This window comes from Humulus lupulus, chromosome 7 (assembly GCF_963169125.1).
Source record: "Humulus lupulus chromosome 7, drHumLupu1.1, whole genome shotgun sequence".
In the NCBI taxonomy this organism is placed as follows: domain Eukaryota; kingdom Viridiplantae; phylum Streptophyta; class Magnoliopsida; order Rosales; family Cannabaceae; genus Humulus; species Humulus lupulus.
This window is the reverse complement of record NC_084799.1, coordinates 177,005,666-177,033,208: the sequence shown is the minus strand read 5'-3', so window position 1 is coordinate 177,033,208 and position 27,543 is coordinate 177,005,666. Positions and strand designations below refer to the sequence as shown.

General features: G+C 40.2%; 1 protein-coding gene and 1 non-coding gene across 2 annotated transcripts; one reads left to right on the top strand and one right to left on the bottom strand.

The window, feature by feature from the left end:
* The first annotated feature begins 13,389 nt into the window (after nt 1–13,389).
* LOC133792396 (uncharacterized) lies at nt 13,390–14,625 on the top strand. The gene has a single exon (XM_062230298.1). It carries the CDS (start codon nt 13,390–13,392, stop codon nt 14,623–14,625), a length of 1,236 nt encoding a protein of 411 aa, XP_062086282.1.
* On the bottom strand, nt 13,756–13,862 carry LOC133793314 (small nucleolar RNA R71). The gene has a single exon (XR_009874763.1). It is a non-coding gene; the product is annotated as a small nucleolar RNA R71 (small nucleolar RNA).
* Nucleotides 14,626–27,543: the final 12,918 nt, after the last annotated feature.

Genomic DNA, 27,543 nt, shown 5'->3' with positions numbered 1-27,543 from the left:
CGTTGGACACCTCATAAAGAACAAATACGCAGTTGATGGGACCAGTTACATGGCAAACAACATAAAGGAGGATATGAAGAAAATTTTTGGTATTGATATGAGTTATGAAAAGGCATGGAGATGTAGAGATAAGGCACTTACGTATGTTAGGGGGACATATGAGGATTCGTATTGCTAGTTGTCATCCTACTTGCACAAGTTGCAGCAAAAGAATCCAAGTACAATTACTGATTTTGTCACTGAAGATGGTCGTTTCCTATATTGCTTCTTTGCCCTTGGAGTTTGTAGGAGAGGATTCAGATTTTGTCGTCCTGTGATATGTGTGGATGGCACATTCTTGAAGAATAAGTACGGTGGCCACATGCTATGTGTCGTTGCTTTGGATGCGAATAGTCATTTATATCCAATTGCGTTCGGGTTGGTGGATAGTGAGAACCGCAACTCGTGGAAATATTTCATGACGAAGTTGAAGGAAGCCATTGGGGACGTTGATGACTTGGCTTTCGTGTCAGATAGGCATACGAGTATTATTCATGCTCTAGAGGCTGTCTTTCCTGATGCCTACCACGGTGCATGCTACCATCACATCAGTATGAATGTGAAAGCCAAGTTCAAGATTGATCACTGTCACAGTGAGATGTGGGTAGCAGCCCGTGCATGGAAGAAGACCGAATTTCTAAAGCATTTTGAAATTATTAAGTGAATGGATCCTCCTATAGCTGCCTATTTGGAGGGAATTGGTTTTGATAAGTGGTCTCGTCCTTTCTTTCCTGGAAAATGATACAATATAATGATAAGCAACTACGCTGAAAGATTCAACAACAAGACCAAGGATGCAAGAACCTTTCCAGTTACAATTTTTTTAGAATTCATTCGGTTCACACTACAGTCTTGGTTTTCTGAATGACGTAGTGTGACAGAGAAGACTACCACCAAATTATCCACCCTGATGGAGGCAGATGTATCGAACAATGCTGACAAAGTAAGGTTCATGAATGTCTATGCCCTTGGTCAATTCGAGTTTCATGTAACTGGTGGAGACAGCGATGCTGAGGTGAATTTGATGACGAAATCATGCTCATGTAGGGTATTCCAGCTCATAGGCACACCTTTTCCCCATGCAGCTGCAGCAGCTATAGAGCGTGGAGTGAACCTTTACTCTTTGTGTTCACCATTTTACACCATTGAGTCATGGAGGAATTCGTACAAAGAAACCATTTACCCAACTGGGAACGAGGATGACTGGATACTTTCAGATGACATTAAGAATATGGTAGTTGGTGTACCCATAGAGAAACAACAAGATGGTCGGCCAAAAAAGCCAAAGCTAGGAAGACCAAGGACAAACCGTTGGCCATCTGGCGGGGAAAAACCAATTACAATGCGTAAGTGCAGTAGATGTGGTGGTCGTGGCCACAACAAGTCCTCATGCAAAGCTCGGCTTTGAGTTTATTTTTTGTTTTATTTTATTTAAACTTGAAGTTGAAGGTTATTTTTCGTTTTCTTTTTTTATTGTCGTTAATTAATTTTGGTCGTTAATTGTCGTTAATAAAAAGATGCTCGACTCAATTTTTTTTCTTAATAATCTAGATTTTAAGCAAATAAATATAACAACAAGAGAATGTTCAATGTCTAAAATTCTGATACCATAAGTCAACTGTCCATTTGTTTCTGAACAACTCCATGTTGTCATCGCAAATCGTGTCAAGTGGTAGCCTACCCAATAAGTGTTCGATGTGCTTGATGGCGTACACACCACAATCTCCACTGTAACCAAAACATAAATTGCATTAGTAACAAAATCTACATAGAATTTAATTTAAAAAACTTGAATAAAAACTAGACTTTTTATTACCTGACTTTGGTTTGGGGTACTGAATCAACTGGCATGCGGTGCACATTGAACTCTTTGCATCTTTTAGCTCCAGGTGGAATCGTCAACCGAGGGTCGTCCTTGAAAAGTTGTGACTGCAATAACAACGATGGGAACAAAGTAGACCATGACTTCATAAACGATTACAGTTGTTTATCATTTATCACGGTCACGTCCGAATCATAAACATTCAGAGTCCAAGTAGAAATGGAGGCTTCAACTGCAAACCAATGCGCTTGAAGGTAGTTCTGGCACCAATATACAGTGTCTACTCCCTTCCACGATGCCAGAAATTGATTGTCAATTCCCGTAATCATTGATATCACATCTGAATCCCACAAAAACCTTTTCTTATCCGCTTCCTTGGCATTCTGATATGCATCATAACGAGCCGGTACCACTTGTGAGAACATAATATTCATCACAACAACATCTTGCCGATACGCCCCGGGATAGAACTGTCGACGCCTACGTAGCATATGCTTGGCCGCATCAATATGCTGCAAAAATGATAGGAAAGCAATTAATCAGCCTATCAAAACCCTTATCGAACCCCATGAACCCAAAACATCTGCCCATATAACCCCCATCGAACCACTATCGAACCCCATCGAACCCCCTATCGAACCCCAATCACCTGCCCATCGAACCCCTATCACCTGCCTATCGAACCCTTATCGAACCCCTATCGAACCCCAAACCACCTGCCTATCGAACCCCAATCGAACCCCATGAACCCAAACCACCTGCCTATTGAACCCCTTTCGAACCCCATCGAACCCCTATCGAAACCCCATCAAACCCCTATCGAACCCCATGAACCCAAACCACCTGCATATCAAACCCCATGAACCCAAACCATCTGCCTATCGAACCCCTATCGAACCCACTGTTTATACCAGATAACAGATATTAATAAAATTACTTACCCCATCATCGATCCAAAACTGTGGTGTCTTCATCGTCAGAAACCAACTCGGACCATACACACCAGTTTGGACATCCCTCTTTGTCTTGTTTGGAATATCTCCAAGTAACCACTTGCCGACCATCCTGTACTGTGTAGCAAGTGGCTTCTTTAGAGGGTCGAGGACTAATGGCACGTCATCAATTGCATCCAAACGAGCTTTCTTTCTGGTTGGGTTGGTGTACTCTTCAAATTTCTTAGGTTTACGTCTTTTCCTCTTGGCCAATTCAAACTCTACACCAGCAACATCCCCAGGTTCTGTTATAGCAACACCTAGGGTCTCATGATTTGCTGTGAGTACTATCGGGGGAGGAGTGCCTATGTCATGTGAGACAAAATCATCTGGGAGGTCAAGTGAGTCGGAATCAGAATCATTTGGAAGATCTTGTACGAATGTCAAGATCTTATTGACAGCATCCATGATGACTGCCTGGTTCTTTAGGATGGTATCCTGACGACTCTCGACTCACTCCAACCTCTCCAACACCTCTCGTAAATCAGGTTGATCAGGACTGGGGTGTACCGATGGGGCTGGGGTTGAGGGTGTGGGGCCGATGGGGACTGGGGTATCCTCATCATCAGGGCCATCAACAAAAATATTGGCTGCCTTCGCAACCTCAGCAGCTATCTCCGCCACCTTCTCAAAATCAATGGGAGTTTCTACCTCTTCTTCTTGGCCCAACCCGGGATACAAGGGAGCATCACCCTCCGTCAGAGCGCTATAATAATCTATCTCCAAAGGCCAGGGCTTCAACATGGACAACACAATCAACTGCATCAAATACAAAGCATTAAGTTAGTTTGAAACCACCAAAGAAACATAGGCCCAACTTGTAGGCATCTTCAACTATAGTGCAGTTTTTTAAAGCAGCCTCCAAATGCATTATCTTCACTGTTTCTTTATCATTAAAGTACTCCTTGATTAAGCGGTCACTAGTTAAGTGTTTCTTCAAATCAGTCTCAGATGGCCCAGAACTGAAGTTCAACCCTGTAACCAAAGCAAACTCGCCTCTACCAAATCTACAGGGTCTAGATCCCAAATGTAAATGCAACTCATCCTCTTTGATGCACTGGATCTTGCACAACATTAATTGATGTATGAGAGATGCAGAGAAGTCTAACTTCTTAGCCATGAAAAATTGTTTGAAAGGGGATTCCTTCACCCTTTCTATCAACCCGAGCTCCTCAAACTTGTCCTTGATTGTTTTAAAGTAACCATTGCCCCTATATGTGACTCGTCCAGGAAAGTGATCTGTCAAGGGTAAAAGAAACTTTGGCATCTGCAAAAAAATAAAGATAAAAATAATGCAGTTAAACAAAGTCGCGTGAAAAATCCATGAATAAACATATATGCAACCATCGAACCCATATCGAACACCCATCGAACCCCTATCGAGTACCCATCGAACCCCCTATCGAATCCCTAGAGCATGCATCGAACCACCATCGAACCCAACATAAGACCCAATCCATCGAGCATGCATCGAACCCCCATCGAGCATGCATCTAATTTCTTAGGTTTAAACCTGGAACCCATAATGGGCCTACCCCATCGAACCAACATCGAACCCCTAAGGCCTACCCTATCGAACCAACATCAACAACCATCGAACCCAACAAATACCCAACCCATCAAGCATGCATCAAACCCCCATCGAGCATGCATCGAACCCCCATCGAGCATCGAACCTAAACTTGGAACCCTTAACGGCTTAACTTATCGAACCCCCATTGATCATGCATCGAACCCCCATCGAGCATGCATCGAACCCCCCATCGAGCATGCATCAAGCCCCCATCGAGCCCCTATCGAGCCCCCATCGAGCATCGAACCTAAACTTGGAACCCTTAACGGCTTAACCTATCAAACCCCTATCGAGCATGCATCGAACCACCATCGAATCACCATCGAGAAACCTTACCAGACCCACAAAAATCCCAGACTTCACTCTCAACATACCCACACTAATCCATACCCAAAACAAACCAGATTCAAACACAAGTCTACAAACACACAAACAATCCCACACTAATCCATACACAAAAAATCTTAAAATATATCACTACAAACACAAATTCAATGTAATAAGCTTACCTTTGTTTTGGGTATGGAGAAACTCGAACCGTGGATACCCAAAATGACGGACGGACGGCGAGAGGCTAGAGGCCGTGGGTTTTGGAGGACGGACGGACGGTAAGAGGCGAGAGGCGAGAGGGGAGACGACGGGCAGCAGCGCGGGGTTTCGACGGGGGGCAGCGCAGCTTCGACGGGGGCTGCGACTGGGACTCGATGGTATGGGTCTGGTTAGTTGAACGGTCAGGGGAGAGCTTGAACCGATAGTTTGAGAAGGAGAAGGAGAATCAAAAGGGGGATTGGGGGAATTGTGACAGGGGCATTTTGGGCACTAGCAAAACTTTTGGCATTATTTTGTAATGTTAAAAATGCCTAGCATTATTTTGTATTACACCACACTATTAAGCATAAAAAATCAAATTTCCCTAAGTAAATGGGTTTATCGTGGTCTTTTCTTGTTTGTTTAAGTTTGGGGTAGGTTTAGTTGAATAACTGGTAAATGGGTATTAAATGTGTATGGTTGTTAATTGAATTGTTTAACGGGTTTTGTTATGTTTTCCATTGTACTTGTACTGTCAACCTTGTACTTTTGCCAAATTTATCTAGTGAAAGTGAAAGACTTGGACTGTAAAGTAGGCTGTTTTTGCTGACCACATGGGAATGTTTGCATTGGATACCCTGTTTTTGTTTTGACATATTCAAATAAGGTATTAATTGATGTGTATGTTGTCTTGCAAGGCTCTGTGCCTCAAATTGGTAGTAGTGGTGATACCAATAAGGTCAATGATGAAGCTCCACCTCCACTTAAGAGATGTTGTATTGAGAAGATTCCTAATGATGCTGAAGTGGAAGTAGAAGTGAGGGTTTGGGCCAAATCAGATGACTATGTGATGAGCAAAGAGGAGATGATGGAGTTGGAGGCAAATGACTTTCCAATGCCAACTGGTGAAGATGACTCAAAAGGCTCTGAAGAGTTCATTATGCACATGCCAGATGATTGGAATCAAGATGTTGAGGCTGATAATTGGAGTGAAGATTATGAGGGTGAGTATGAAAGTGACTCGAGTATAGAGATAGTTGATTTGGTAGATATTGACAGTGAGGAAGAGCAGGCCCAAAATGTCCCAACTGGTGTGGAAGACATGGCCTAAGGCAAACAACCAGGAAGCCACACTAGTCAACCAAGTAATGAGGGCCAACAAGAAATTAATATAGGCCACGTGGATGGTTTTGGGGAAGCCGTTTGAACCAACAAATAGGCAATGTGCTAGATTTTATGAACCTGAAACTAGGCAAAGTCAAGGGGTTGTGTAGTCACAAACATAAACTTCAATTGGCATTGGTGAAGGGCCTGTTGAGACCCAAACAAAAATAGAATTCGACCATAGTGAAGGGTCAAATGAGTTTGAAACAGAAACTTCTTTTGGGAAAAGTGGAGGGCCTATTGAGACAGAACCACAACCTAAGTTAGGCCGAAGTGAAGGGCCTAATGAGACACAACCTGATCTAAACTTTTTTGAAGAATAGTATGCCCTAGATGAGGATGAGAAGAGGCATTTTGGGGATACTGTTGCACACCCTAGCAGCTGGTGGAGTTCAGTGACCGATACCTGCAACCAAGAAGACATAGGGGGATCTGATAGTGAATATGAGTATGATGATCTAAGGAGTTTGAACAGCGATGAAGAAGTAGGTGAGGTTAAGAGAGGAAAAAAAGAGTTTCATCTAAGGACTGACTGGAAGGATTTCAAGTTTACACATGGGTTGGAGTTTGCTAGTAAGGAGCAACTTAGGGAGGCTCTGACTGAGCACTTCATAAGCACTGACAAGGAGTTCACTTATGTGACCAATAATTATGTGAAGATAAGGGCAATTTGTAAAGGGAAAGGTTGTGGCTAGACATTGTATGCTAGGGTGCAGAAAAAAGACTACACAACATTCAGAGTCAATACACTAGTGGATGTGCATAATTGTGGCATTGTATTTGACAACAAGAAAGTGACTACTACTTGGTTGGCCAAGCATTTCATCGAAGACTTTAGAATGAACTCAAATATGACTTACAACAACTTCAACACCTTGACTGCAAAAACCAAGTTCTCGAACACATCATTCTGTGTATTCTACAACACCAGGAACAAGGCCAAAGAAATGCTGGAAGGTTCTGTGAAGGAGCAGTATAGAGTTTTGGATGATTATTGTAAACAACTCCTACACCACAATCCTAGGAGCACATCCATTATCAAAAGTAGCATTGTCAATGACAAGAGGTTGTTTGAGAGAGTTTATATCTGTCTCAAAGCTTGCCAGGAGGGATTCAAGGCTTGCAGACCACTTATTGGCTTGGATGGTTGTTTCCTAAAAGGGTACTGCAAAGGTATGTTGTTGGCTGTTGTGGGTATTGATGCAAATAATGGCATGTTTCCAATCGCATATGCTATTTGCGAGAAGGAAAATACAGACACAAGGAACTACTTTTTAAAATTTTTTAAGGACGATTTGGAGGTTATTGACACTAGGAGATATACATTGATTAGTGATAAACAAAATGGGTTAGAAAATGCTTTAGGTTCCCTGTTTGATGGTGCTGAGATAAGATTTTGTGTGATGCATTTACATGCCAAATTTAAAAAGAAGTTTCCAGGTCTTCTTCTAAAATAAAAGTTGTGCGCTTATGCAAAAGCCATAACACCAGAAGATTTCAAAAGGAGGATGGCTGAAATGAAGGAGGTGAATGAGAAGGCATATGATTGGCTAATGAAGAAGGGTCCAAATGAATGGAGAAGGTCACACATTAGATTGCATGTCAAATGTGACATGCTCTTGAACAATCTATGTGAGAGTTTCAACTTTGCCATAATGGATGCAAGGGACAAGCCCATCGGAACTTTGTTGGAGAAAATTCGGTCCTAGTTGATGTCTATATTATGTAAGAAAAGGAAAAGTGTGGCAAAGTGGTTGCAACCTGTGGGGAAGAAAATTCTAGATATCATAAAGAAGAACAAGCATGTGGCCAAGCATTGTTCATGTATTAGAGTAGATGCAAACATGTTTCAGGTTACTTATCTTGGTAGTGAGAGCTTCTCATGTAACCTAGCTACTCGGACATGCACTTGTAGAGCTTTTGAATTGAGTGGGGTACCATATGGGCATGCATTGGCCTATATATGGAGTTCCAATCTGAATATTTATGATTTTATAATTGATGCATACAAAAAAGAAGACTTTCAAGCACAATATGCTGCAGTTATTGGACCAATGCCAAGTCCTGATAAGTGGCCAGATCCTGGTTTGAATCCAATTTACCCCCCAACTGAATCAAACTTGCATGGGAGACCAAAGAAGACAAGGAAAAAGGCACCTGATGAAGATGACACCAATGAAACCAAAAAAATAAGGTTTGGTCAACCAAACCATTGCAGCAATTGTAAACAATCAGGTCATTCAAGAGTCACTTGCTAGAATCCAGCAGTGACACAAGTATTCAATCTCCAGCTATTTTTAGTTAGTTTGCTTTTCAATTATGATTTTATAAATGTTTTAGTTAATTTTCTTTTTATTTATTGATTGCAGCATGTTGTTGCCAAGAAAATGGGCAGACCACCTCTAAAGAATGCACATCCAGACACTGTGAAAAGACAGAAGAGGAGAGCCAAAAAGAATACAAGAGATGCAATAGTAGCAGCAGTAGCAACAACTTCATCATCTCAGCCACCACCCTCTCAAAAAGCCATTGCTTCTCAAGAGCAACACACACCTAGGAGATGTGAAAGACCCCGTGGAAGACAACCAACAACTGCAACTTCCTCATCCCAGCCACCACCCTCTCAGCAAGCCACTGCATCTCAAGAACAAAACACACAGAGGAGAAGAAGAAGACAGAGTGGACCAGCAACAATATTTTCCTCATCCCAGCCACCACCTCTCAGCAAGCCACTGCATCTCAAGAACAAAACACACAGAGGAGAAGAGGAAGACAGAGTGGACCAACAACAACATTTTCCTCATCTCAACCAACACCATCTTAGAATCTAAGTTATAGTGTATATGTCATCTTTTGTTGTTACGACAGTTTTGGGTCATTTATGACCTTTGTTTTCAGGCATATTTGGCCTAAATCTGTGTACAAATGTATAAGGTGTGGACTTTGTGATTTGGCCAAGTATTTTGTGTAGCCTGTGTTATTTAGCAAACTGATATGACTTTTTTTTGTCTATGAATTATGACTTGCATCTGTCTATCAATTTGGGTGCCAATTATATTTTGTATCTGCCATATTGGGTGCCAATTATGACCTTGCATCTTGTATGAATTTTCCACATGATACCATGGAATCAAAATTATTATTTGCATCTGTGAAAGTAAGCATAATGAACTGAAACTAACATGACCAGAATTTAACCAGAACAAGCACAATTGTCAAAATGCATTCATTCATTTTAGACTTGCTGCATTACAGATACAATGAAACTAGCACTTTGATAGCTGAAACAAACACCATTGCCTTGTATCAGGTATTTTTTTTTAACCAAAATCACACAATGTCTAATATTTCAAACACCAGACTAGTACAACTACAAATACAATGGAAACCAACTTTCCCTAACTTATACCAATCCAATCTTTCTTAAGGAGGTGACCACAAGCACTGCAAACATGACCCTCACCCATAATTAGCTTGTTCCCACGATTTAGACTTGGTATTTCAGACTCCAAGAGATCTTTCGCGTTTCAAGTTTCTCCCTCAATTCTTTTTCTCTAGTTTGGAATGACAACCCTTCCACTTTCAGCCATTTCTGGATCCACCCACCGGAAACAATCGCAACCCCCTTTTGACTGACATAAAGCAAGAAGAAAACCTAGATGAAGAAAACCCAGATACAAAAAAAAAAAAAAAACCAAAACAAATTTATCCTTTCTTACTTTCATTAAGCGACAAGTTCGAAATCTTCTCCCAGGATTTGCTTCAATCCAAGAGGTTCTGACTACATTTTCCAAGCCACAATCACAATGTTTTCGCGGTCGCAATCAACTCCCAGCCCTACATCTTCGAGCCATTGCTTTTGATCCACTGGAAAAATATGAACTTTCACCCTCCATTTTCCTCCACTGCTACTCGTCTTCTTCGGTCGTTCATGGAGTTTTTTTTTATGATGTTTTGTTTTGTTTTTAATTTTCAGAGTTTGTTTTTATTTTATTTTTAAATAAAACATTTTTTTTCAAAATTTGGTTTTTAAAAAACTAAAGACAAAATAAGACGGAATTGGGTCGGGTACCGACAGATACCAACAGAAGTGGACAATAGGTACTATTCCCACAAAAAAAAGATTGGGTACTAAATTACTAGTTTCTTAAAACATTGGGTACTTTTGCCACTATTTTCCCAAATTAATTATATTATTATTACTATTTGTATTTTAATTCAAATTTAACAAGACCCATCTATAGATATAAATAGAAGGTCATCCATGTACAAACTACCAGTTTTCATAAATAATTCATTGTTTAATAAGAAATTGTATATGAACTAGGGAGTTAGAGAAAACTCAAGTGGTTCATTTCTTCTTATTTTTTAAGTTCAAATCTCATAATTAGAAGGAGTGACTCATGGATGGTTGATTCATTAACACTCCAATCAAGTAAAAATTCTAATTTGATCATGAGTTCATTAATTTCTTTTTCAATAATTATTTGTCATTTTTATAAAAAAGTGTGTTATTGACGAAAAATTGAGTAAACATTCAAAATTAAAGAATGTGCAGCATAATTAAAAATAAGTAAGAAGCACTCACGAATTAAGACATTAGTGACCAACTTAAAATAATTATAGTGTGAATTATAAGATAACACCAACAAAACACCAGGAGGTTCAATAACTAAAAAAAATTAATTTAAAAAAAAATACTAAACAAGTATTTGTATTGCTAAAAAAACCAAATAGTGTGCAATAGAATAACAAAATATAGTAGAATCATTAATGTTGAACTACTCAAAAACTAAAAACACCATTAACGATTACAAATTATAAACTGCAAAAATTGAGTAATACACTAGTGGATTTAGTGACTAGGAACCAGTTAATGACTATAAAATTAGAAACTAGTTACTAAGATTGCCAAAAAGATAATTAGAATCAACAACCAGCAAAACAAATCAATAGGTTATGTAACCAGGCTCAACTAAGTGTCGTAATAGTAACTAATAATGTTTCAAAAGAACTAAAAAGTGTTATAGAGTAAAAAACTAGTACGTTCAATAACCTATAACCACTCAGTAACTAAAAAAAAGTAGAAATCAATTGCTTAAAACAAAGGTGTTCTATTGAGTGGGAAAAAAGTAGGACTAGTAACCTAATTCCGAACTTAAAAAATTAGAGGCTAGCTACTAAAATTGCTAAATAGAACCAAAAAGTGTGCACTATAACTAACAAAAACTGAATTAGTAACCATTTTACTACTTTCTATAACCAATAATCAATCACTAATTTAATTATAAGTAATGAGATACTAAAATTGATAAGGAAAAATATCATTTTGGCCCCTGTGTTTTGTTAAATGACAATTTGGACCTTGTGTTTTACAAAATGGATCAAAATAGTACCCTAGACTCGATTCTGGTCAAAATATTTTCAATTATAAGATCAATTCTTAGGTTGTTAGCGATGCGATGAGTTCAAAGAAGCGGAAAAAGTGGTCGAAGAGCTGAGAATGAAGTATTTGATAAGGTCATTTTTGTATTAATATTTGTTAAGTTTTTCTATGCTTGGATGGTGTTATGATAGCATTTTTAATAGTTTTAACTTAGTTTCGTGATTCTACAACATATTTTCTACATTGGATTTTATGATGATAAATCTGACATTTTGATGGCAAGTGTAGTTAAAATGAAGTTTTAGGAGTATTCTAGGCTTTCGGGATTGAAATGTTGAAGTGGCGGCAATGTACAAGCTATCTAAGGTCAAGAATTGAAGAAATTGAAGGTAGGCCGCGGCTCATAAAATTCAGGCCGCGACACACTTAAATGGAATTGGTGTTTTAGAATTTTTTTTTTCAAACAGGCCGCTGCTCAGTTTTTTCAGGCCACTGCCTGCGTGACCAATTTCTGCACAGATTTTGTTCTAGGCCGCGGGTCACATTTTCCAGGCCGCGGCTTGCGACGTCGTTTTCATATTTTTAATTATAATTGAATTGACGATAAAGGATTATTAGGGTTAATTTTAGAGAGGTTTTTATGACGGTTTAGGAGAGAAAAAGACTGAGAAAAGGCTGAAGAGAAGACTACAAGAATACATTACTTTTGTTCATCAGTCTAGTTTCTTTTCTTTCCTTAATCTCTTTAATCTTAATTATAATTATGTTTGTGATTATGATTACTATTATGGAGTAGGTTTTTTTTAGGTTAAGGGTTAATTCAAAACCCACAACATGAATTGTTGATTTTATAATGAATATTGTTCTTTAATTTCTCTCAATATTAAATTGTTTCTATTTTTCCAATTGAATGTTATGAATTTTGTGATTTCTTGTTAGGTGGCCAACTAATTAAGGTTTTACATTATTCAATTGTCATCGTAGAATTACTACTCACCTAATGGTTTAAGATTCTAAGTGTATGCGATAAATTGCAATTGATAGTTATGTCAAAAGAATTGTTGATTGTGATGAAAAATAGAACATAGGTTAAATGAATTATATGCTTCATTAATTTATTGCCTAGATTAACTTGTCTCCATAGGACTTAATGCTTTATTTAAGTTAAATAGATTTATTGCTTAGATAAAAGAGTTAATTATTGAGCGCTTCGCCTTGATTACTTGTAATAGGGAGACTGAGATAATTGTCTGCTTCAGCGTTATGTACGGGGTTAATAGTTTAATTGAGAAATTTGAATGATATTTATTATTAGTGATTGAGAATGATTGTTGAGGGTGGAGGTTAACCTATAAATGTTTATTAATATCGTAATATCAATCTTTAATTGCTTTCTAGTTTATGTTATTTAATTTTGAGTTTGAAATCTAAATCCCCTTTCTTTATTAGTTTTTATATTTTGAATAATAAATTGAATAGTAGTCCTCATGGGTTCGACCCTTATTTATCACTATACTGAAATAGTTGGTATAAGGAATTAATAAAATCAATAATTAAATTTGATACGGCATACGACACCCATCAAATTTTTGGCGCTGTTGCTGGGGACTATTGTTATTCTCTTTATTATTCAAATTTATTTATTTGTGACTAATTAGATTTTACTGTGGAATTGTCAGGTGTATATGTCTGGTGAAGACGATACCCAAGAAAGGTTATTTGGGCTTAAACAATATCTTGAGTCATCGTCAGCTTCTCGTTCTTTAAGGACTATCACCGATAATCCACTCTTCAACATCTTGCTCCACAAGTCAATCTGGTTAAAGTGCCATTACCGTCTAACAACGAATCTGATTCTGATGATTCAGTTCGATCCTATAGAACAATGGCCCAGCAAAGGACATTGAAAGAGTTGGTAGCGCCAAATCTTGACCAACAACCACTTTGCATCCAGCATCCACCGTTGGATGTAAAATTTGAGCTAAAGTCGGGCCTCATCCACTTATTGCCTTCTTTCCATGGGCTGCCTGGTGAGGATCCGAATAAACATTTGAAGGAGTTTCATATTGTTTGTTCTAGTATGAAACCTGCTGTAGTGACTGAAGAACAAATTAAGTTGCAAGCTTTTCCTTTCTCCCTGAAGGATGCAGCTAAAGAGTGGTTGTACTATCTTCCACCTGGTACTGTTGAAACCTGGAATGGTATGAAGACTATGTTCCTGGAACGATATTTTCCAGCATCAAAAGTTGGAAGCATCAGGAAAGAGATCTGTAATATAAGGCAATATACAGGGGAGTCTTTGTATGAATATTGGGAGAGATTTAAGCGATTGTGTGCTAGTTGCCCTCATCATCAGATAAGTGAAAAACTCCTCATTCAGTACTTTTATGAAGGATTACAATCACTGGATAGGAGTATGATTGATGCAGCCAGTGGGGATGCACTAGTTGATAAGACTCCTGCTGCAACTAGGAGCTTGATTTCTAATATGGCTGCCAACTCACAACAGTTTGGCATTCGCCAAGATCCTATTCCACCACTCAAATCAGCTAATGAAGTGAGCACCTCTAATGCTAATTCGCTGGGTCAACAATTGGCTCAATTAACTACAGTGGTACAACAATTAGCTTTAGGCCAACAGGTGAGGCCATGTGGAATCTGTCAAGTTGTGGGGCATGCTACTGATACTTGCCCTACTTTATTTGAGGGAGAAACTGAGGGTGTTAATGCTGTAGGGAATTTCCCTAGTCAATTACGTCAGATGTACTATGAACCCTTTTCACAAACTTATAATCCTGGCTGGCGTGATCATCCAAATCTTTGTTATGGGAATCAACAACAAATTGCTCCACAGTCTTCATCTTCAAGACCACTTGGTTTCACTTTGCAACAACGGTCTCAAAATAATTTTGTACCTAGACCATCACAAGCACCGCAAGTTGCTCCACCACCAAGTGCCAAACCCTCTACTGAGGATTTAATCAATGCACTTGCTACAAATACTCTTCAGTTTCAGCAAACCACCCAAGCTTCCATCAAAAGTTTGGAGAATCAGGTGGGACAATTAGCAGCATCATATAACAGGTTGGAAGCTCACCTGTCTAATAAATTGCCTTCATAACCTGAGATGAATCCCAAGGAGAATGCTAGTGCGGTAACTTTGTGAAGCGGGACGCAATATGATCCACCTAGTCCTCCAATGCCCAGTAAATTGTCATCCAAGCCACAAGTTGATTTCTCAGTTAATGAAAATGTTCCTCCAAATCCAACCACCCCTACACAAGTAAACCCTAAGCCTACTTTTGTCATCCCACCTCCATTCCCAAGCAGACTAAAGAAGACTAAAAAGGAAGAGGCTGACAAGGAAATTCTTGATACATTTCGAAAGGTAGAAGTGAATATTCCTCTTCTTGACGCTATTAAACAAGTGTCGCGCTATGCCAAGTTTTTGAAAGAGTTGTGCACTAATAAGCGTAAATTGAGGGGTAATGAAAAGGTTAGTGTGGGGGAAAATGTTTATGTAGTTCTTCAAAAGAAGCTTCCACCCAAGTGTAAGGATCTTGGTACTTTTACTATCCCTTGCACTTTGGTAATAAAAGAATTGAGCGTTGTATATTGGATTTGGGAGCCTCTATCAATGTCATGCCATTCTCCATTTATGCTTCATTGAATCTCGGTCCACTTGAAGAAACAGGGGTGACTATTCAACTTGCTGATAGGTCAAATGCTTATCCCAAGGGTGTAATAGAAGATGTGTTAGTTCAAGTGAATGAATTGGTGTTTCCAGCTGATTTTTATGTTCTTGATATGGAAGATGAATCTATTCCATGCTCCACTCCAATTTTGTTGGGGAGACCATTCATGAAAACTGTGAGAACTAAGATTGATGTGCATGACGGTACATTGACCATGGAATTTGATGGGGAGACAATTCGATTTAATATTTTTGAGGCTATGAGGTATCCAAGTGATGTACATGCTGTTTACTCTCTTGATGTGTTGGATATCCTTTCTCAACGAGTTTTAGATTTGCATAATGAAGATTGTTTGGAGGTTGCGTTGAGAGAGCATCTTGTGTTGACCGATGAAGATTTTTCTCATGAGATCATGGATGTCATAACCACACTCAATAGTGGTTTTGACAAGACTTTTAAGAAGGTTGCATTTATGAATTTATAGATTTCTAATGAGAAATTGCAACCATCAATTGTTCAAGCTCCTACACTTGAATTGAAGCCACTTCTGGAGCATCTCAAATATGTTTACTTGGGGAAGAACGAGACACTTCCAATTATCATTGCAAGAGATCTTAACCAAGTCCAAGAAGAAAAATTAATGAGAGTTCTCCAAGAATATAAAACAACCATTGGTTGGTCTATTGCTGATATTAAGGGGATTAGCCCTTCTATGTGCATGCACCGAATTTTACTTGAAGAAGGGTCTAAACCAAAACGTGAGGGGCAACAGAGATTAAATCCACCTATGATGGAGGTTGTTAAAAAGGAGATACTGAAGCTCCTTAATTTGGGTATTATTTACCCAATTTCAGACAGTCAATGGGTGAGTCCAGTTCAGGTAGTGCCAAAGAAGTCTGGAATCACAGTGGTAAAGAACGATGAAAACGAGCTGGTACCAAAAAGAATGCAAACGGGGTGGCGAGTTTGTATAGACTACCGAAAGTTGAATGCGGCAACTCGTAAAGATCACTTTCCATTACCTTTCATTGATCAGATGCTTGAGAGGTTAGCGGGTCATCCTTATTATTGTTTTCTTGACGGTTATTTGGGATATAATCAGATTGTTATTGCTCCTGAAGATCAAGAGAAGAAAACCTGCACATGCCCTTTTGGTACATTCGATTTCTGAAGTATGTTGTTTGGGTTATGTAATGCTCCTGTTACTTTTCAGCGATGTATGATGAGCATTTTTTCAGAATATATTGAAAACATCATTGAGGTTTTTATGGATGATTTTAGTGTTTATCGTGACTCATTTGATCGATGCCTTCATAATCTCACTTTGGTACTCCAGCGGTGCATTGAAACTAACCTTGTGCTTGATTGGGATCATTTAACAAAACACAGGGGTCGATCACGTATTCGGGAAAAGCACAAAGATCAAACTGGTATTTTCCCAATTGATAATAAGACCTAAAAGGTATGTAACAAAACTAAAACTAGTAGAATCAATAACTAGTTAATGATTTTATTATTATTATTATTATTATTATTATTATTATTATTATTATTAAAGAAGACAAACTTGTAACTAAGTACTTAACTATAAAAAATTGGTAACAAAATAGTAAACTGGAAAAACTTGAATATCTCATTGATGGTAGAAAATATGTCAATAAATGACAAATTAATATCAAGAATAATGTGTAGAATATGATTAGGATGTAAATATGGCAATAATCAACCAAAAGTTCAAAAAATTAAAGTGTCTACTGAAAATAGTGGCTGAAAACAAAAAATCAACCTCAAAAAACATTATCTAGTTAAAAAATGTGACATGATAAAATGGAAGAAAATGTGAGAGAAGAACAATAATGGCAGATTTTGAGGCTAAATCTAACTGATAACTTATTTAACGAAAGGATCAAGCATATTGAATTTGAGTTGGGGATTGAATAAAGAATAAAAATGATTGTTGTTTTTCTTTCTCTTTATTTCAACAATGAAGAAGAAAAGGTGAGATAAGAAGTAAGGTGAAAAGAGGGACAAGATATGAATTTCATTTTTCTTTATCTTTACTCATGAGAAAGCCCCATTACATAGGTTAGGCTACATTTTTATAGGAAATAAAGGCTTAGACTTTGCTCCTTATAAAAATACCTTAAAAAAATAAATATATAAAATATCCTAATTCAAAGATCTCATTAAATATTTGCACTCAAGTGTTTTTTAGTTTTTATTTGAGAGGCATGTAAGAAAAACTGAGTCATATAAACAATGCTAATATGTGGAATGAACTTAGTAGGGTTGTTACCAAATCGAGATGTGACTCCACCATTGATGCTATTCCCCATTGATATATTGATCTTTAAATTTGCAAAAATAAAAGTAAAAATATTAATGGGTAAACGATATGTCAAGCTCTCACTTGCTTTCTTTGATGGTCTTTATGAATGAATGAATGTGAGCAATGAGCATGGGGACCGATACCATATATTTATATAAGTGAGACTTTTCATCAAAATCTCTGTCACAATTGATGTCAGAATATTTGATAATCAATAATGATATATAAATTAGGCAACTCAATATATGCAATTGAGTAACTGAATTAATATTGACCATATTAAGAATATTGAGTCAATTAATCTCAATATTGACTTTAATCATAATAAATTAGAATTTAAGGTAATGTTTGGTTTACATGAATGAACATAGGAATGAAATTGTTATTCCTAAAGATGACCAATTCAAGTGTTTGGTTTGCATTTTATCATTGGAACGACTTTTCCAATAGGAATTCTAATTCCATTAAACTAGGTATTTGGGTTTACTAAATTAAAGGACTTGAAAAGTCATTGCATTCCATCACAATTTTTGTTGTACCATATATGCCACTCTCCAGATCTGGTTTACATAAATATATATATGGAAGACTTCTCAATGGTTATTACCCATGGATGGTTACCATATATCACTAAACAAGTTCTTTGAGCGATGGCTTGTCTCGGTTCCGTCTATTTGCACTGAATTTATAGACATTTGAATTCTCATGCAGCATGGGTACATATTGGTTTTGTATTTCACTGAGGTGGTATCATCCTTAGCCACATGTTCTCAAGGATGGGACGGATGCTTAGCCCGTACTCGCATGTTCTGCTCCGTTCTCAAGGAACCTCCTTTTTAGCAACTTTTCACAATAGTGAGTCATGGGCGACTGGCGAGATGAAGCTTTAGTACCTACACTGAGGTAATTGGCGACATGAGGTTCGTGCACCGGCTGTGGCGAGCTCAGGAATTGCCATTCCTTGGCGTTTTTGAACCTTTCCTTTTGTAGGAATCGCCTTGGGTGTTGAATTTTGCTTTTCCCGACAAATAGTGGAGGGTCTCGCCTTTTGGATCTTAACACCAATGGTGGCAGGGAGCCACCTAGGTGTGCCTCTTTAATAAAGTGGTGAAGGGCAAACCTTGGGCCTCATTCACACTGCAATTTTGGAGTAAGGATGGCGACACCAAATTCTCCTTCTTCTTCCCCCTCGTGTGACACCTCTTGATTGAAGGAGTGGTGGGTTCAAGGCTTTAAATGTGCATTTGAGGAGATCATTGGGCATCTCATTTGTGAAACACACTGAAGTGCGACGAAGTTCTCACCCAATCTTCCTCGTGCAAGACATCGTCGCCCCTTGTAGTCTGTTGAGTCCAAGCATTCTACCAAGTTCAAGCATCATGCTGCCCCACCAAGCCTATTTTTCATATCGGTAAGATTTCTACCTCATCTATCCTTAGCCCATCAATTTTACACCTTGATGATCTTTGCTTGCATCCCAATGAATGTATGAGCTCTAGATTCTTCCTATGGAAATCTCTTCATTTCTTGCTAGACCCACAAAATTAGGGTTAGGATTTGTTGGGTTAGGTTGATTGGGGGTCGCTCTTTGCTGGAATTGACTTATTGGGTCATCTAGACTCGTCGTGGAGAGGTGTGGCTGGATTTGGTCACGTTGGGTAGGAGACATCTCGGATTGGCCTAACAATTTGGGGCAGACAATGTTGGTATTAAATGTGTAAATCAGAGATACGCAGCGGAGAATTTGGGTTTTAAAATTTATTAATATCAACCAGGATCATACATGTATAATGTTATCACTGTTTTCCACCTTTGACACGTGGCATGACCCAATGGGTCTGTGGGCCCTCAGAAGAGGTTCGGGCCCATCCTAAGCCTAACGAACGAGGAAGGAGGAAAACCTGATAGCCCAAACACTATCAAGCCCAACAACATTCAATGGGCGCGAGCATAATGAAGGAACCAGGAATGAGATGCAGGCCCGACACATCTTCTCGGCCACGAGCAACCTACATCCTCTGAGATGCTAATTAAGGTGGCAGATTAACTGTTCACTAGAGACGGAACTTATCAAGAACCCAGGGGAGGTCTCCACCATCACGATGTCCACCTTGGCAAATGAACTCGGGTCCTGGTGAACAAACCAGGACTCCGATAAATGAACCAGGACATTAGTAAATGAACCCAGACCAGACGTCTAGATAGGGCAAGCCTAGTTTTCCTTGATGTTGACCTATCCCCACGAAATCTGGTAGTTGGTCTCCTCAACTAACCTACAGAATAGGGTACGCACGGAATGTACACTGTTCCTAGGAAACAGTTTTTCCACTACTCTGACAGATCCTGTCCCCAAGATCCCCTTAGTAGCCCACGTGGACCAGTCCATTCCAACGTACAATGGGCAACTATAAGGCTTGGCCACGCCTAAGCCGATCCAATGGGCTCAGATTAAGAACATCTAATTATGTTACGTTCTTTGTATTATGGCTCTGTTAGCGAGTAAATTGTAATTACATCCTTACTGGGCCCAAATTAGTCCCACCCAAGCTACTTGACTACCTATAAATAGGATCAGTTGTGCACTATAGCAAGGATCCCAGATTTTCTCTTGTAAGCAAAAACCCTGCTGAATTTTTAGAAAACTCCATTGGCAAAACTCTCTAAAGCCTAATACTAGTGACTTGTGGACTAAGGCTCATTAATGCCTCAACCACGTAAAAACTATGATTATTCATCTCTAATCCTTTCTTTCCAACTCTTATTTCATAACATATTTCTAGTTTCTAAAAAACTCGGTAAATATTTTGGTGTTTTCATTGAGAGTTGAAGAAAGCTTGATTCAACCTTGATCATCTATAAAAATGGTGAACACCAGGCATACCGTGGTCGATCCTGGTCACCAGCAACAACAAGACAATGAAGACCACTGCCCAATCAACCACTTCCTCAAGACCAACCTGAGGTTGGGCCTTACCAAGGGCCTTTGCCCAACGACTCCCAAAACTTTGGGGATGGGGTGACTACGACAAAGGCTATTACGAGGAAGATGGAGGGGAGTATGAGGATCACGAGGTCAAAAGCCCCATTGATCCTGATGAGAAGGATATGGATCCTAAACAAGAGGATCCAGAGGAGGTTCGTTTGAGACAACAGGTCCTGGATGAAGAAGCCAGGATCGCTGAACAACAGGAGGCCACCTAGCAAATGCAAGAGTCCCTCCTGGCTCTGCAAGCCTTTATTGTTGCCCAAGGATTGGCAGCCAATCCTTCAGTCATTCCTCCCCTAGGAACGCATCCGCCTATCCCACCTGTAAGGACTAGTGTACCCAATGATGCTACCCCTATTTCTCCTTCGGGACCATCCCCACATCCTGGAGCCAGCCCGACGAACCCTGCTCAGGAAAAAGGGTAGGCCAAAATGGCTGATCTTGTTGAAAAAACAAACCCTAAAAAGAGAGCTCATCCCATTCCAAAAACTAGGGCTAATCCAGGGCAATTCCTTAGGAAAGAACTGATGAATCCTGTCCTTGGACGGGATCATCCGAACAACCCATAGGGAAAGTGCTCGTAGGGTACTAAGCCCCGGAACGTCCCTAGACAGGACGATCAAGGATGATGCTTTTATCCTAGTGCCTCCGTGAACAAGGATCATAGTGGGTGCAAACACGAAGAAGAGCGAGAACCAATCAGTTCGAGAGACAACACTTCCCGAGTGGACTTGCGCGACGACCTCAATGCCTGAAAGGAGCGGACCTACAAAGAAAAGATTCACCCCCGAGGAGGCGACTTGAGGAATAACCTCAACAAATAGAGGACCAAGAGAGCCCCCCTAGACAATGGAATGGCCAGGCAGTTCATGGAACAACTGGTCACTCTTGAAAAGGTCACGAACCGCTGGTCCGGAAGCAAGAAGACAGAGGTTTTGATTCTGAAGAAGAAGAAAAGAACCATGCACCAAGCGCATCCTAGACATCGTGCTACCCAAAGGGTTCAAGATGCCGGATATACCCGCCTATACCAAGAACACTGACCCCAAAGATCACTTGTCCCGCTACAATCACCTGATGAATGTAGCGTCTGTGACAACGGCAAGTGCCTATGTTTCTCAATAATTTTGGCTGGACCCACAAAAGAGTGGTGGAAGAGACTTAAGATGGGATCGATCCAATCTTGGTCCAGATTGCAGTCATCTTTCCGTAAACAGTTAGTGGCCGCCATAAAGCTGGACATGGAAGTCAGCGTGCTGGCCAACATCAAACAGAATCCCACAAAGACCTTTAGAGCTTACATCCAACACTTCATGAAGGAAGACTCAAAAACTAAGGTTGATGACGGACAACGTCTGGTAGCTCTCCATTTCAAAATCAAAGCTGGGTCCCCTCTCTGGGATGACATGCAAGACAGCAAGGCGGCCACCCTTGAAGAATTCATCATGAGGGCACAAGGTTTCATCAACTGGGAGGAGGATCGAATCCAAGCCTTTGGGTAGTAGCCAGCAACCCAATCGACAGCGCAAACCTTTCCCGGATACGGAGTGCATTATTAAGCAAATATCTATCCAGCACCTCTAGCAGCATTCAGATCCAATGGAACCCTTGGGTTGCCATTCATGACCCTGATGGCTTATGGGTCCACTTCGACGGGATATGCTCCGGCTCCATCGACCCCATTCTCCGGGTACAGAGTGGCACCCACTGGGTACAATGCCGCTCCCGGCGTTGCCCAACCGCCTCAGGTCGAAGCAGCTGAGGCAAGCATGAACCCTTCATAGGGAAAGAGATCGGGTAAAATTCAGAACCGATTTGAGCCCTCGAAGAAGGGAAAAAGGGGGTACGAGCCCTAATACATGGAGTATACTAACTTGGTGGACAGCCTGGAAAACATCTACCTTGCAACAGGAAATGTAGTCCATTATCAGAAACCAAGCCCCATGTTCAAAGGGGAAAAATTCGAGGGACACCAGCAAAAGGTGTGCCTACCATAAGGACGTAGGCCACATGACCGAGGAATGTTGTCAGCTGAAGGACGAGATCGAGAACCTGATTGTAACGCCTTACACTGTGTGTTTATAAAGTGCTAGACTTGCTAATCAAGTCATTTAATTTAAAATGTGTTATTGAAACTATAAGGGAACTAGGGTTAAAAAATTTTGGTCTCAAAAATCACATTTTCATGAAGAAACATTTCCTGTTTATACGGGATCCCGAAAATATTAAGATTAAAGACAATTTACAAAAGACATAAGGTTTAAATACAATATCAAGCCATATTAAGGCAAAACAGACTGTTAGGCAATCCCTGTCCTGATCCACTCCTCGACCATGGCAATCGAACAGCTAGCTATGTACATTCAACCCCGCAGCTCTCCATTTCAGGATTGGTCCAGCTTGCCCTTGCCTTTACCTGCACCACGTAGCACCCGTGAGCCAAGGCCCAGCAAGAAAACACAACAACAGAGCATAAGCAATCAACAGACAAACCAATATCTCATATTGCATCACATATTCTCAACCATATAAGCATTCAGTATAATCAAGTATTCCAAATACTAAACATATAAACTCATATCATATATCATATCACAAATGATAACTAGGGCTAGCGCCCTCAGGCTGCTCCCTCCATTATCCCACTGACTCCGGCCCGCTTAAACCGAGCTCAGTGAATATTAAGCTATCCTCGGCTACTAGTGGCCAAGTCGCGCCCTGTGCGCAAATATTGTGTACAACACCCTTAGGCCGCTATCACATGTCCCATGGCATAATACCATCATTGACATAATACAAATATCGAGAGCACTTAGTCCCATCACAAACATATAACCGAGTGCAGTTTTCTTACCTTTCGATTCGCTAGCTTTGATCACTTGACTCCTTGAGCACGATCCCTCTCAAGCCCTAGCGCTCACCTAAACACAAACATAGGTCAAAGTCATCATCAAACCTCAAGTCCCAAAACCTAGCCTCGGGACCAATCCCGAGCCCCCAGGAAGTTCCAGTTCCACCAAACAAGGTGGTGGAATCAAACCCCAAACCCTTGGTCAAAAACCCTTGAAAACAACCCTAAAATCCCTTTTTGAAAACAGGGTAACGCTACAGCTCTCTTAGGAGGGCGCTACAGCGCTACAAGAAGAACCAAATTTCCCCCTGAAAGCTTGGCCTAGCGCTACTACGCCCAAAGGCTAGCGCTAGTCACAGACAGGCAATACCCCAACTTTCCTTATTGCGATTTCCTCGAACCAAACTCAACCAAAACCTCTCCAAATCTTCACCAAACTCAAAAACAACCTTATTAACATAATCCACTCATCCCAAGCACCCCAAATACCCAAAACTCAAGTACATGCATCCTTAATACCAAAATTCACCATAGTTGACCCTAAACTCAAAACTGAGCAGAAACCAGTCAAAACATCAGAGTTAAAGCTCAGAACTTCATACCTTTAATGAGAATTCGGTTTCAAGACAACCTCTACACCTCCTTAGCTTGCTCTTCCTCACCCTTTGGCATAAATTCCCTAAAGTTCCCATCAAATCCAGCTTATGCACCATAGGTCAAAAACTAAAACCAGAAATTGAAGAAGCTACAAAGTCTTACCTCAAGTGATGGTGTGTTCTTGCTAAACCCCTGTCAATTCTTCAAGCCTAGCTTAGGATCCTTGATGCTCAGCCTAACCTAGCTCTCCTCTGAGCTTTGCTCCAAGAAAACCCAAGAAAAGTGGTGAGAGAACCACAAACCGACCCTAGAGAGTACAACTCTGTTTTCCCCTTTCTTTTCCTTCTTTTCTTTCTTTTAGACTTCTATATTTTTCTAAAACTTCCACTAACATAAAGCCTCAGTTTTACTTATCTCTATCTGCCAAATGACCACAATACCCTCCCCTTTAATCCCAAGTCCTTTAGTCCACTTAAGGGCATTTTAGTCATTTCACCCAATTCCTGCTAATTCCTCGAGTGTCTCTAATATTTTCCCGCTACTTCCCAATACCCAATTAATCACCAATAATATTCCTCAATGTCAAAATAGACTCCAACATACTCACCAAATTCCCATTTATACCCCTAGGCTCACCCCGAGCCGGGTATAAATCCCCGCCATGACTTTTTTGCTAATCTGCTCACGAGGATCGTCTCGAGTCATAGATCACAGATATATCCACATAATAATGTGGTCTCAACAATTATCACATATATGTATACGGTTATGCCCATAATGGCCAAAATTACGATTATGCCCTTCTAACCTAATCAGGGCCTACATGCATACTAATACACATAGTCATGCATCTCGAATATTCAAATAGTCATATAACATGCTTTAAATCATAATCATGCATTTTACTCATTATAGTCACACATAATTCCCATTATGCCCTCCATGCACACTAATCAAGGCCCTTAAGCCTTATTAGCAAACTTGGGTCGTTACACTGATCAAACTGGGACATCTCCACTGGGTCAGGATGGCAACAGGAGTTCGGTCACCACTGGCCATGTCGCGGCCCTTCGGCCCTTCAGCCTCTTTCTCCCATTTTCTCAAGCTTGGGCCGCAGCGTTCTAGAACAGAGCCATAGCCCCACCTGAAACTCAGCCAAAATCCTTGTTTTTCTCCCTATAAACTCATTCTAAAACTTCATTAAAACTCCCCCAACATCACCAAACAAAGTCACCAATTGTTACTACAACGTACCCAACATACAAGCATCAAAACCCAAGTGAATTTCCTCCAAAAACTTCCATTAATTCCCAACTAACCACATCAAAATCTTTTGACTAAAAACCATAAGAAAAACAGAGTATAGCTTAAATTCATGGATGAATTCTTACCTCAAGCTGGGTTTGTGTCCTCTTCAATGGATGAACTAAGTTTATAAACTCCAATCCTTGATTTCCTAGCTTGTTTCTTCAAATTGAGGTCAAGAATTCCAAAGGAAAATGAAGGAGCAAGGATGTACGGGAGAAGGGGAGAACTTGCTCTGTTTTGGTAAGCTTCTACAGTCTACAAAGCTGATATATATCTTAGGGGTGAAATGACTATTTTGCCCCTAGGTCATTTAAAGGTTTCTAAAGACTCCCAAGGGTAAAACCGTCCTTTCCCACCTATTTTGTTAATCATAATTAACACCCTCCCATTCCCGCTATTCTCGATATTCTCAAATACCAATAATTCACAAACGGTTACCCTTTAATTCCCGATAACGCTCTAATCACCAAAACACCCCAAGACTCACCCCGAACCCCAAGCTTAAGCCTGTTATGACCAAACTAATAGTTTATATTCAAAGATCGTCTTATGCCGAACAACTCGAACAAATCCACATTATAATGTGGCCTCCAAAATTAATCACAAGCATGCACCAAAATATACAAATATGCCCTCAACGAGTCAAATTACCAAAATGCCCTTACAATCAAATGTGGACCCACATGCACGCATTTAACATCATATTATATTATAATTCACATAAACATGCATATAATCATTTAATGGCACAATAAAACAATTATGGCCCTCCCGACCTACTATTCCGACCATTAAACCACATTAGGGATTTTGGGGCATTACAACTATCCCCTCCTTACAGAAATTGCATCCTTGAAATTTACCTGAATAGCTCGGGATACTGACTCTGGATATCTGACTCCAGCTCCCAGGTCGCTTCCTCGACCTTGTTGTTCCTCCACAATACCTTAACCGAAGGTATCGTCTTATTCCTGAGGACCTTGTCCTTTCTGTCAAGCATCTGGATTGGCTGCTCTTCAAATGAGAGATCTGTCTCAAGCTCCAGATCTTCATAGCTCAAAATATGAGTCACATCAGACACATACCTCCAAAGAGCTGAAACATGAAACACATTATGCACAGTTGACAATGCTGGAGGCAAGGCTAATCTGTAAGCCACCTGACCAATCATATCCAAGATCTCAAATGGACCTACAAATCTAAGGCTCAGCTTGCTCTTCTTCCCAAATCTCCTCACCCCTTTCCATGGCGAGACTCTGAGGAAGACATAGTCTCCCATTTGGAACTCCACGTTCCTACGCTTAGGATCTGCATAGCTCTTCTGTCTACTTTGAGAAGTGAGCATCCTAGCTCTAATCTTCTCAATGGCCTCACTGGTCCTCTGAACGGCCTCAGGACCCAAGTATCTCCTTTCACCTGTCTCATCCCAATGAATGGGAGATCTGCACTTCCAACCATACAACATCTCATAAGGTGCAACTCCAATGGTAGACTGATAACTGTTGTTGTAGGAAAACTCTATCAAAGGTACTTACTCCAAGATCAACAAAAGTCCAGCACACATGCTCATAATATGTCTTCCAATATCTGGACCGTCCTCTCAGATTGCCCATATGTCTGAGGATGATAAGCAGTACTGAACTTCAACTGTGTTCTCATGGCCTTCTGTAAACTCCCCCAGAACTTGGAAGTAAAAGTGGGGTCACGATCGACCTTGGTGCTCCATGGAGACACACGATCTCTCTCACATAGAGATCTGCATACTGATCAACTGTATATGTAGTCCTCACTGGCAAGAAGTGAGCTGGCTTGGTGTAGCGATCCACTATCACCCAAATAGAATCATGCTGACCAACAGTCCTGGGTAACCCCACCATGAAATCCATCGTGATGTCTTCCCATTTCCACTCTGGGATATCCAGAGGCTGCAATAACCCTGCCGACCTTTGATGCTCAGCCTTGACCTCCTGACATGTCAAGCACTTAGCCACATATTCCACTACATCCCTCTTCATCCCCGGCCACCAATACAACAATCTCACATCCCGATACATCTTCGTGGTGCCTGGATGCAAAGAGTAAGGTGTAGTATGAGATTTATCCAGAATCTCTCGCCTCAAAGCAGTGTCTAACGGAACACATATCCGCCCCTTGTATCGCAGCAAGCCTAAATCAAACACTGTGTAATCTCTAGATGATCCAGCCAAAACATCCTCTTTGATCTTGATCAATCGTGGATCACTCAACTGACCCTCTTTGATCCTTTAGACTGT

Excerpts from the sequence above, each read along its gene's own strand:
- LOC133792396 (XM_062230298.1), top strand. The coding sequence starts at position 13,390 with ATGGCCCAGCAAAGGACATTGAAAGAGTTGGTAGCGCCAAATCTTGAC.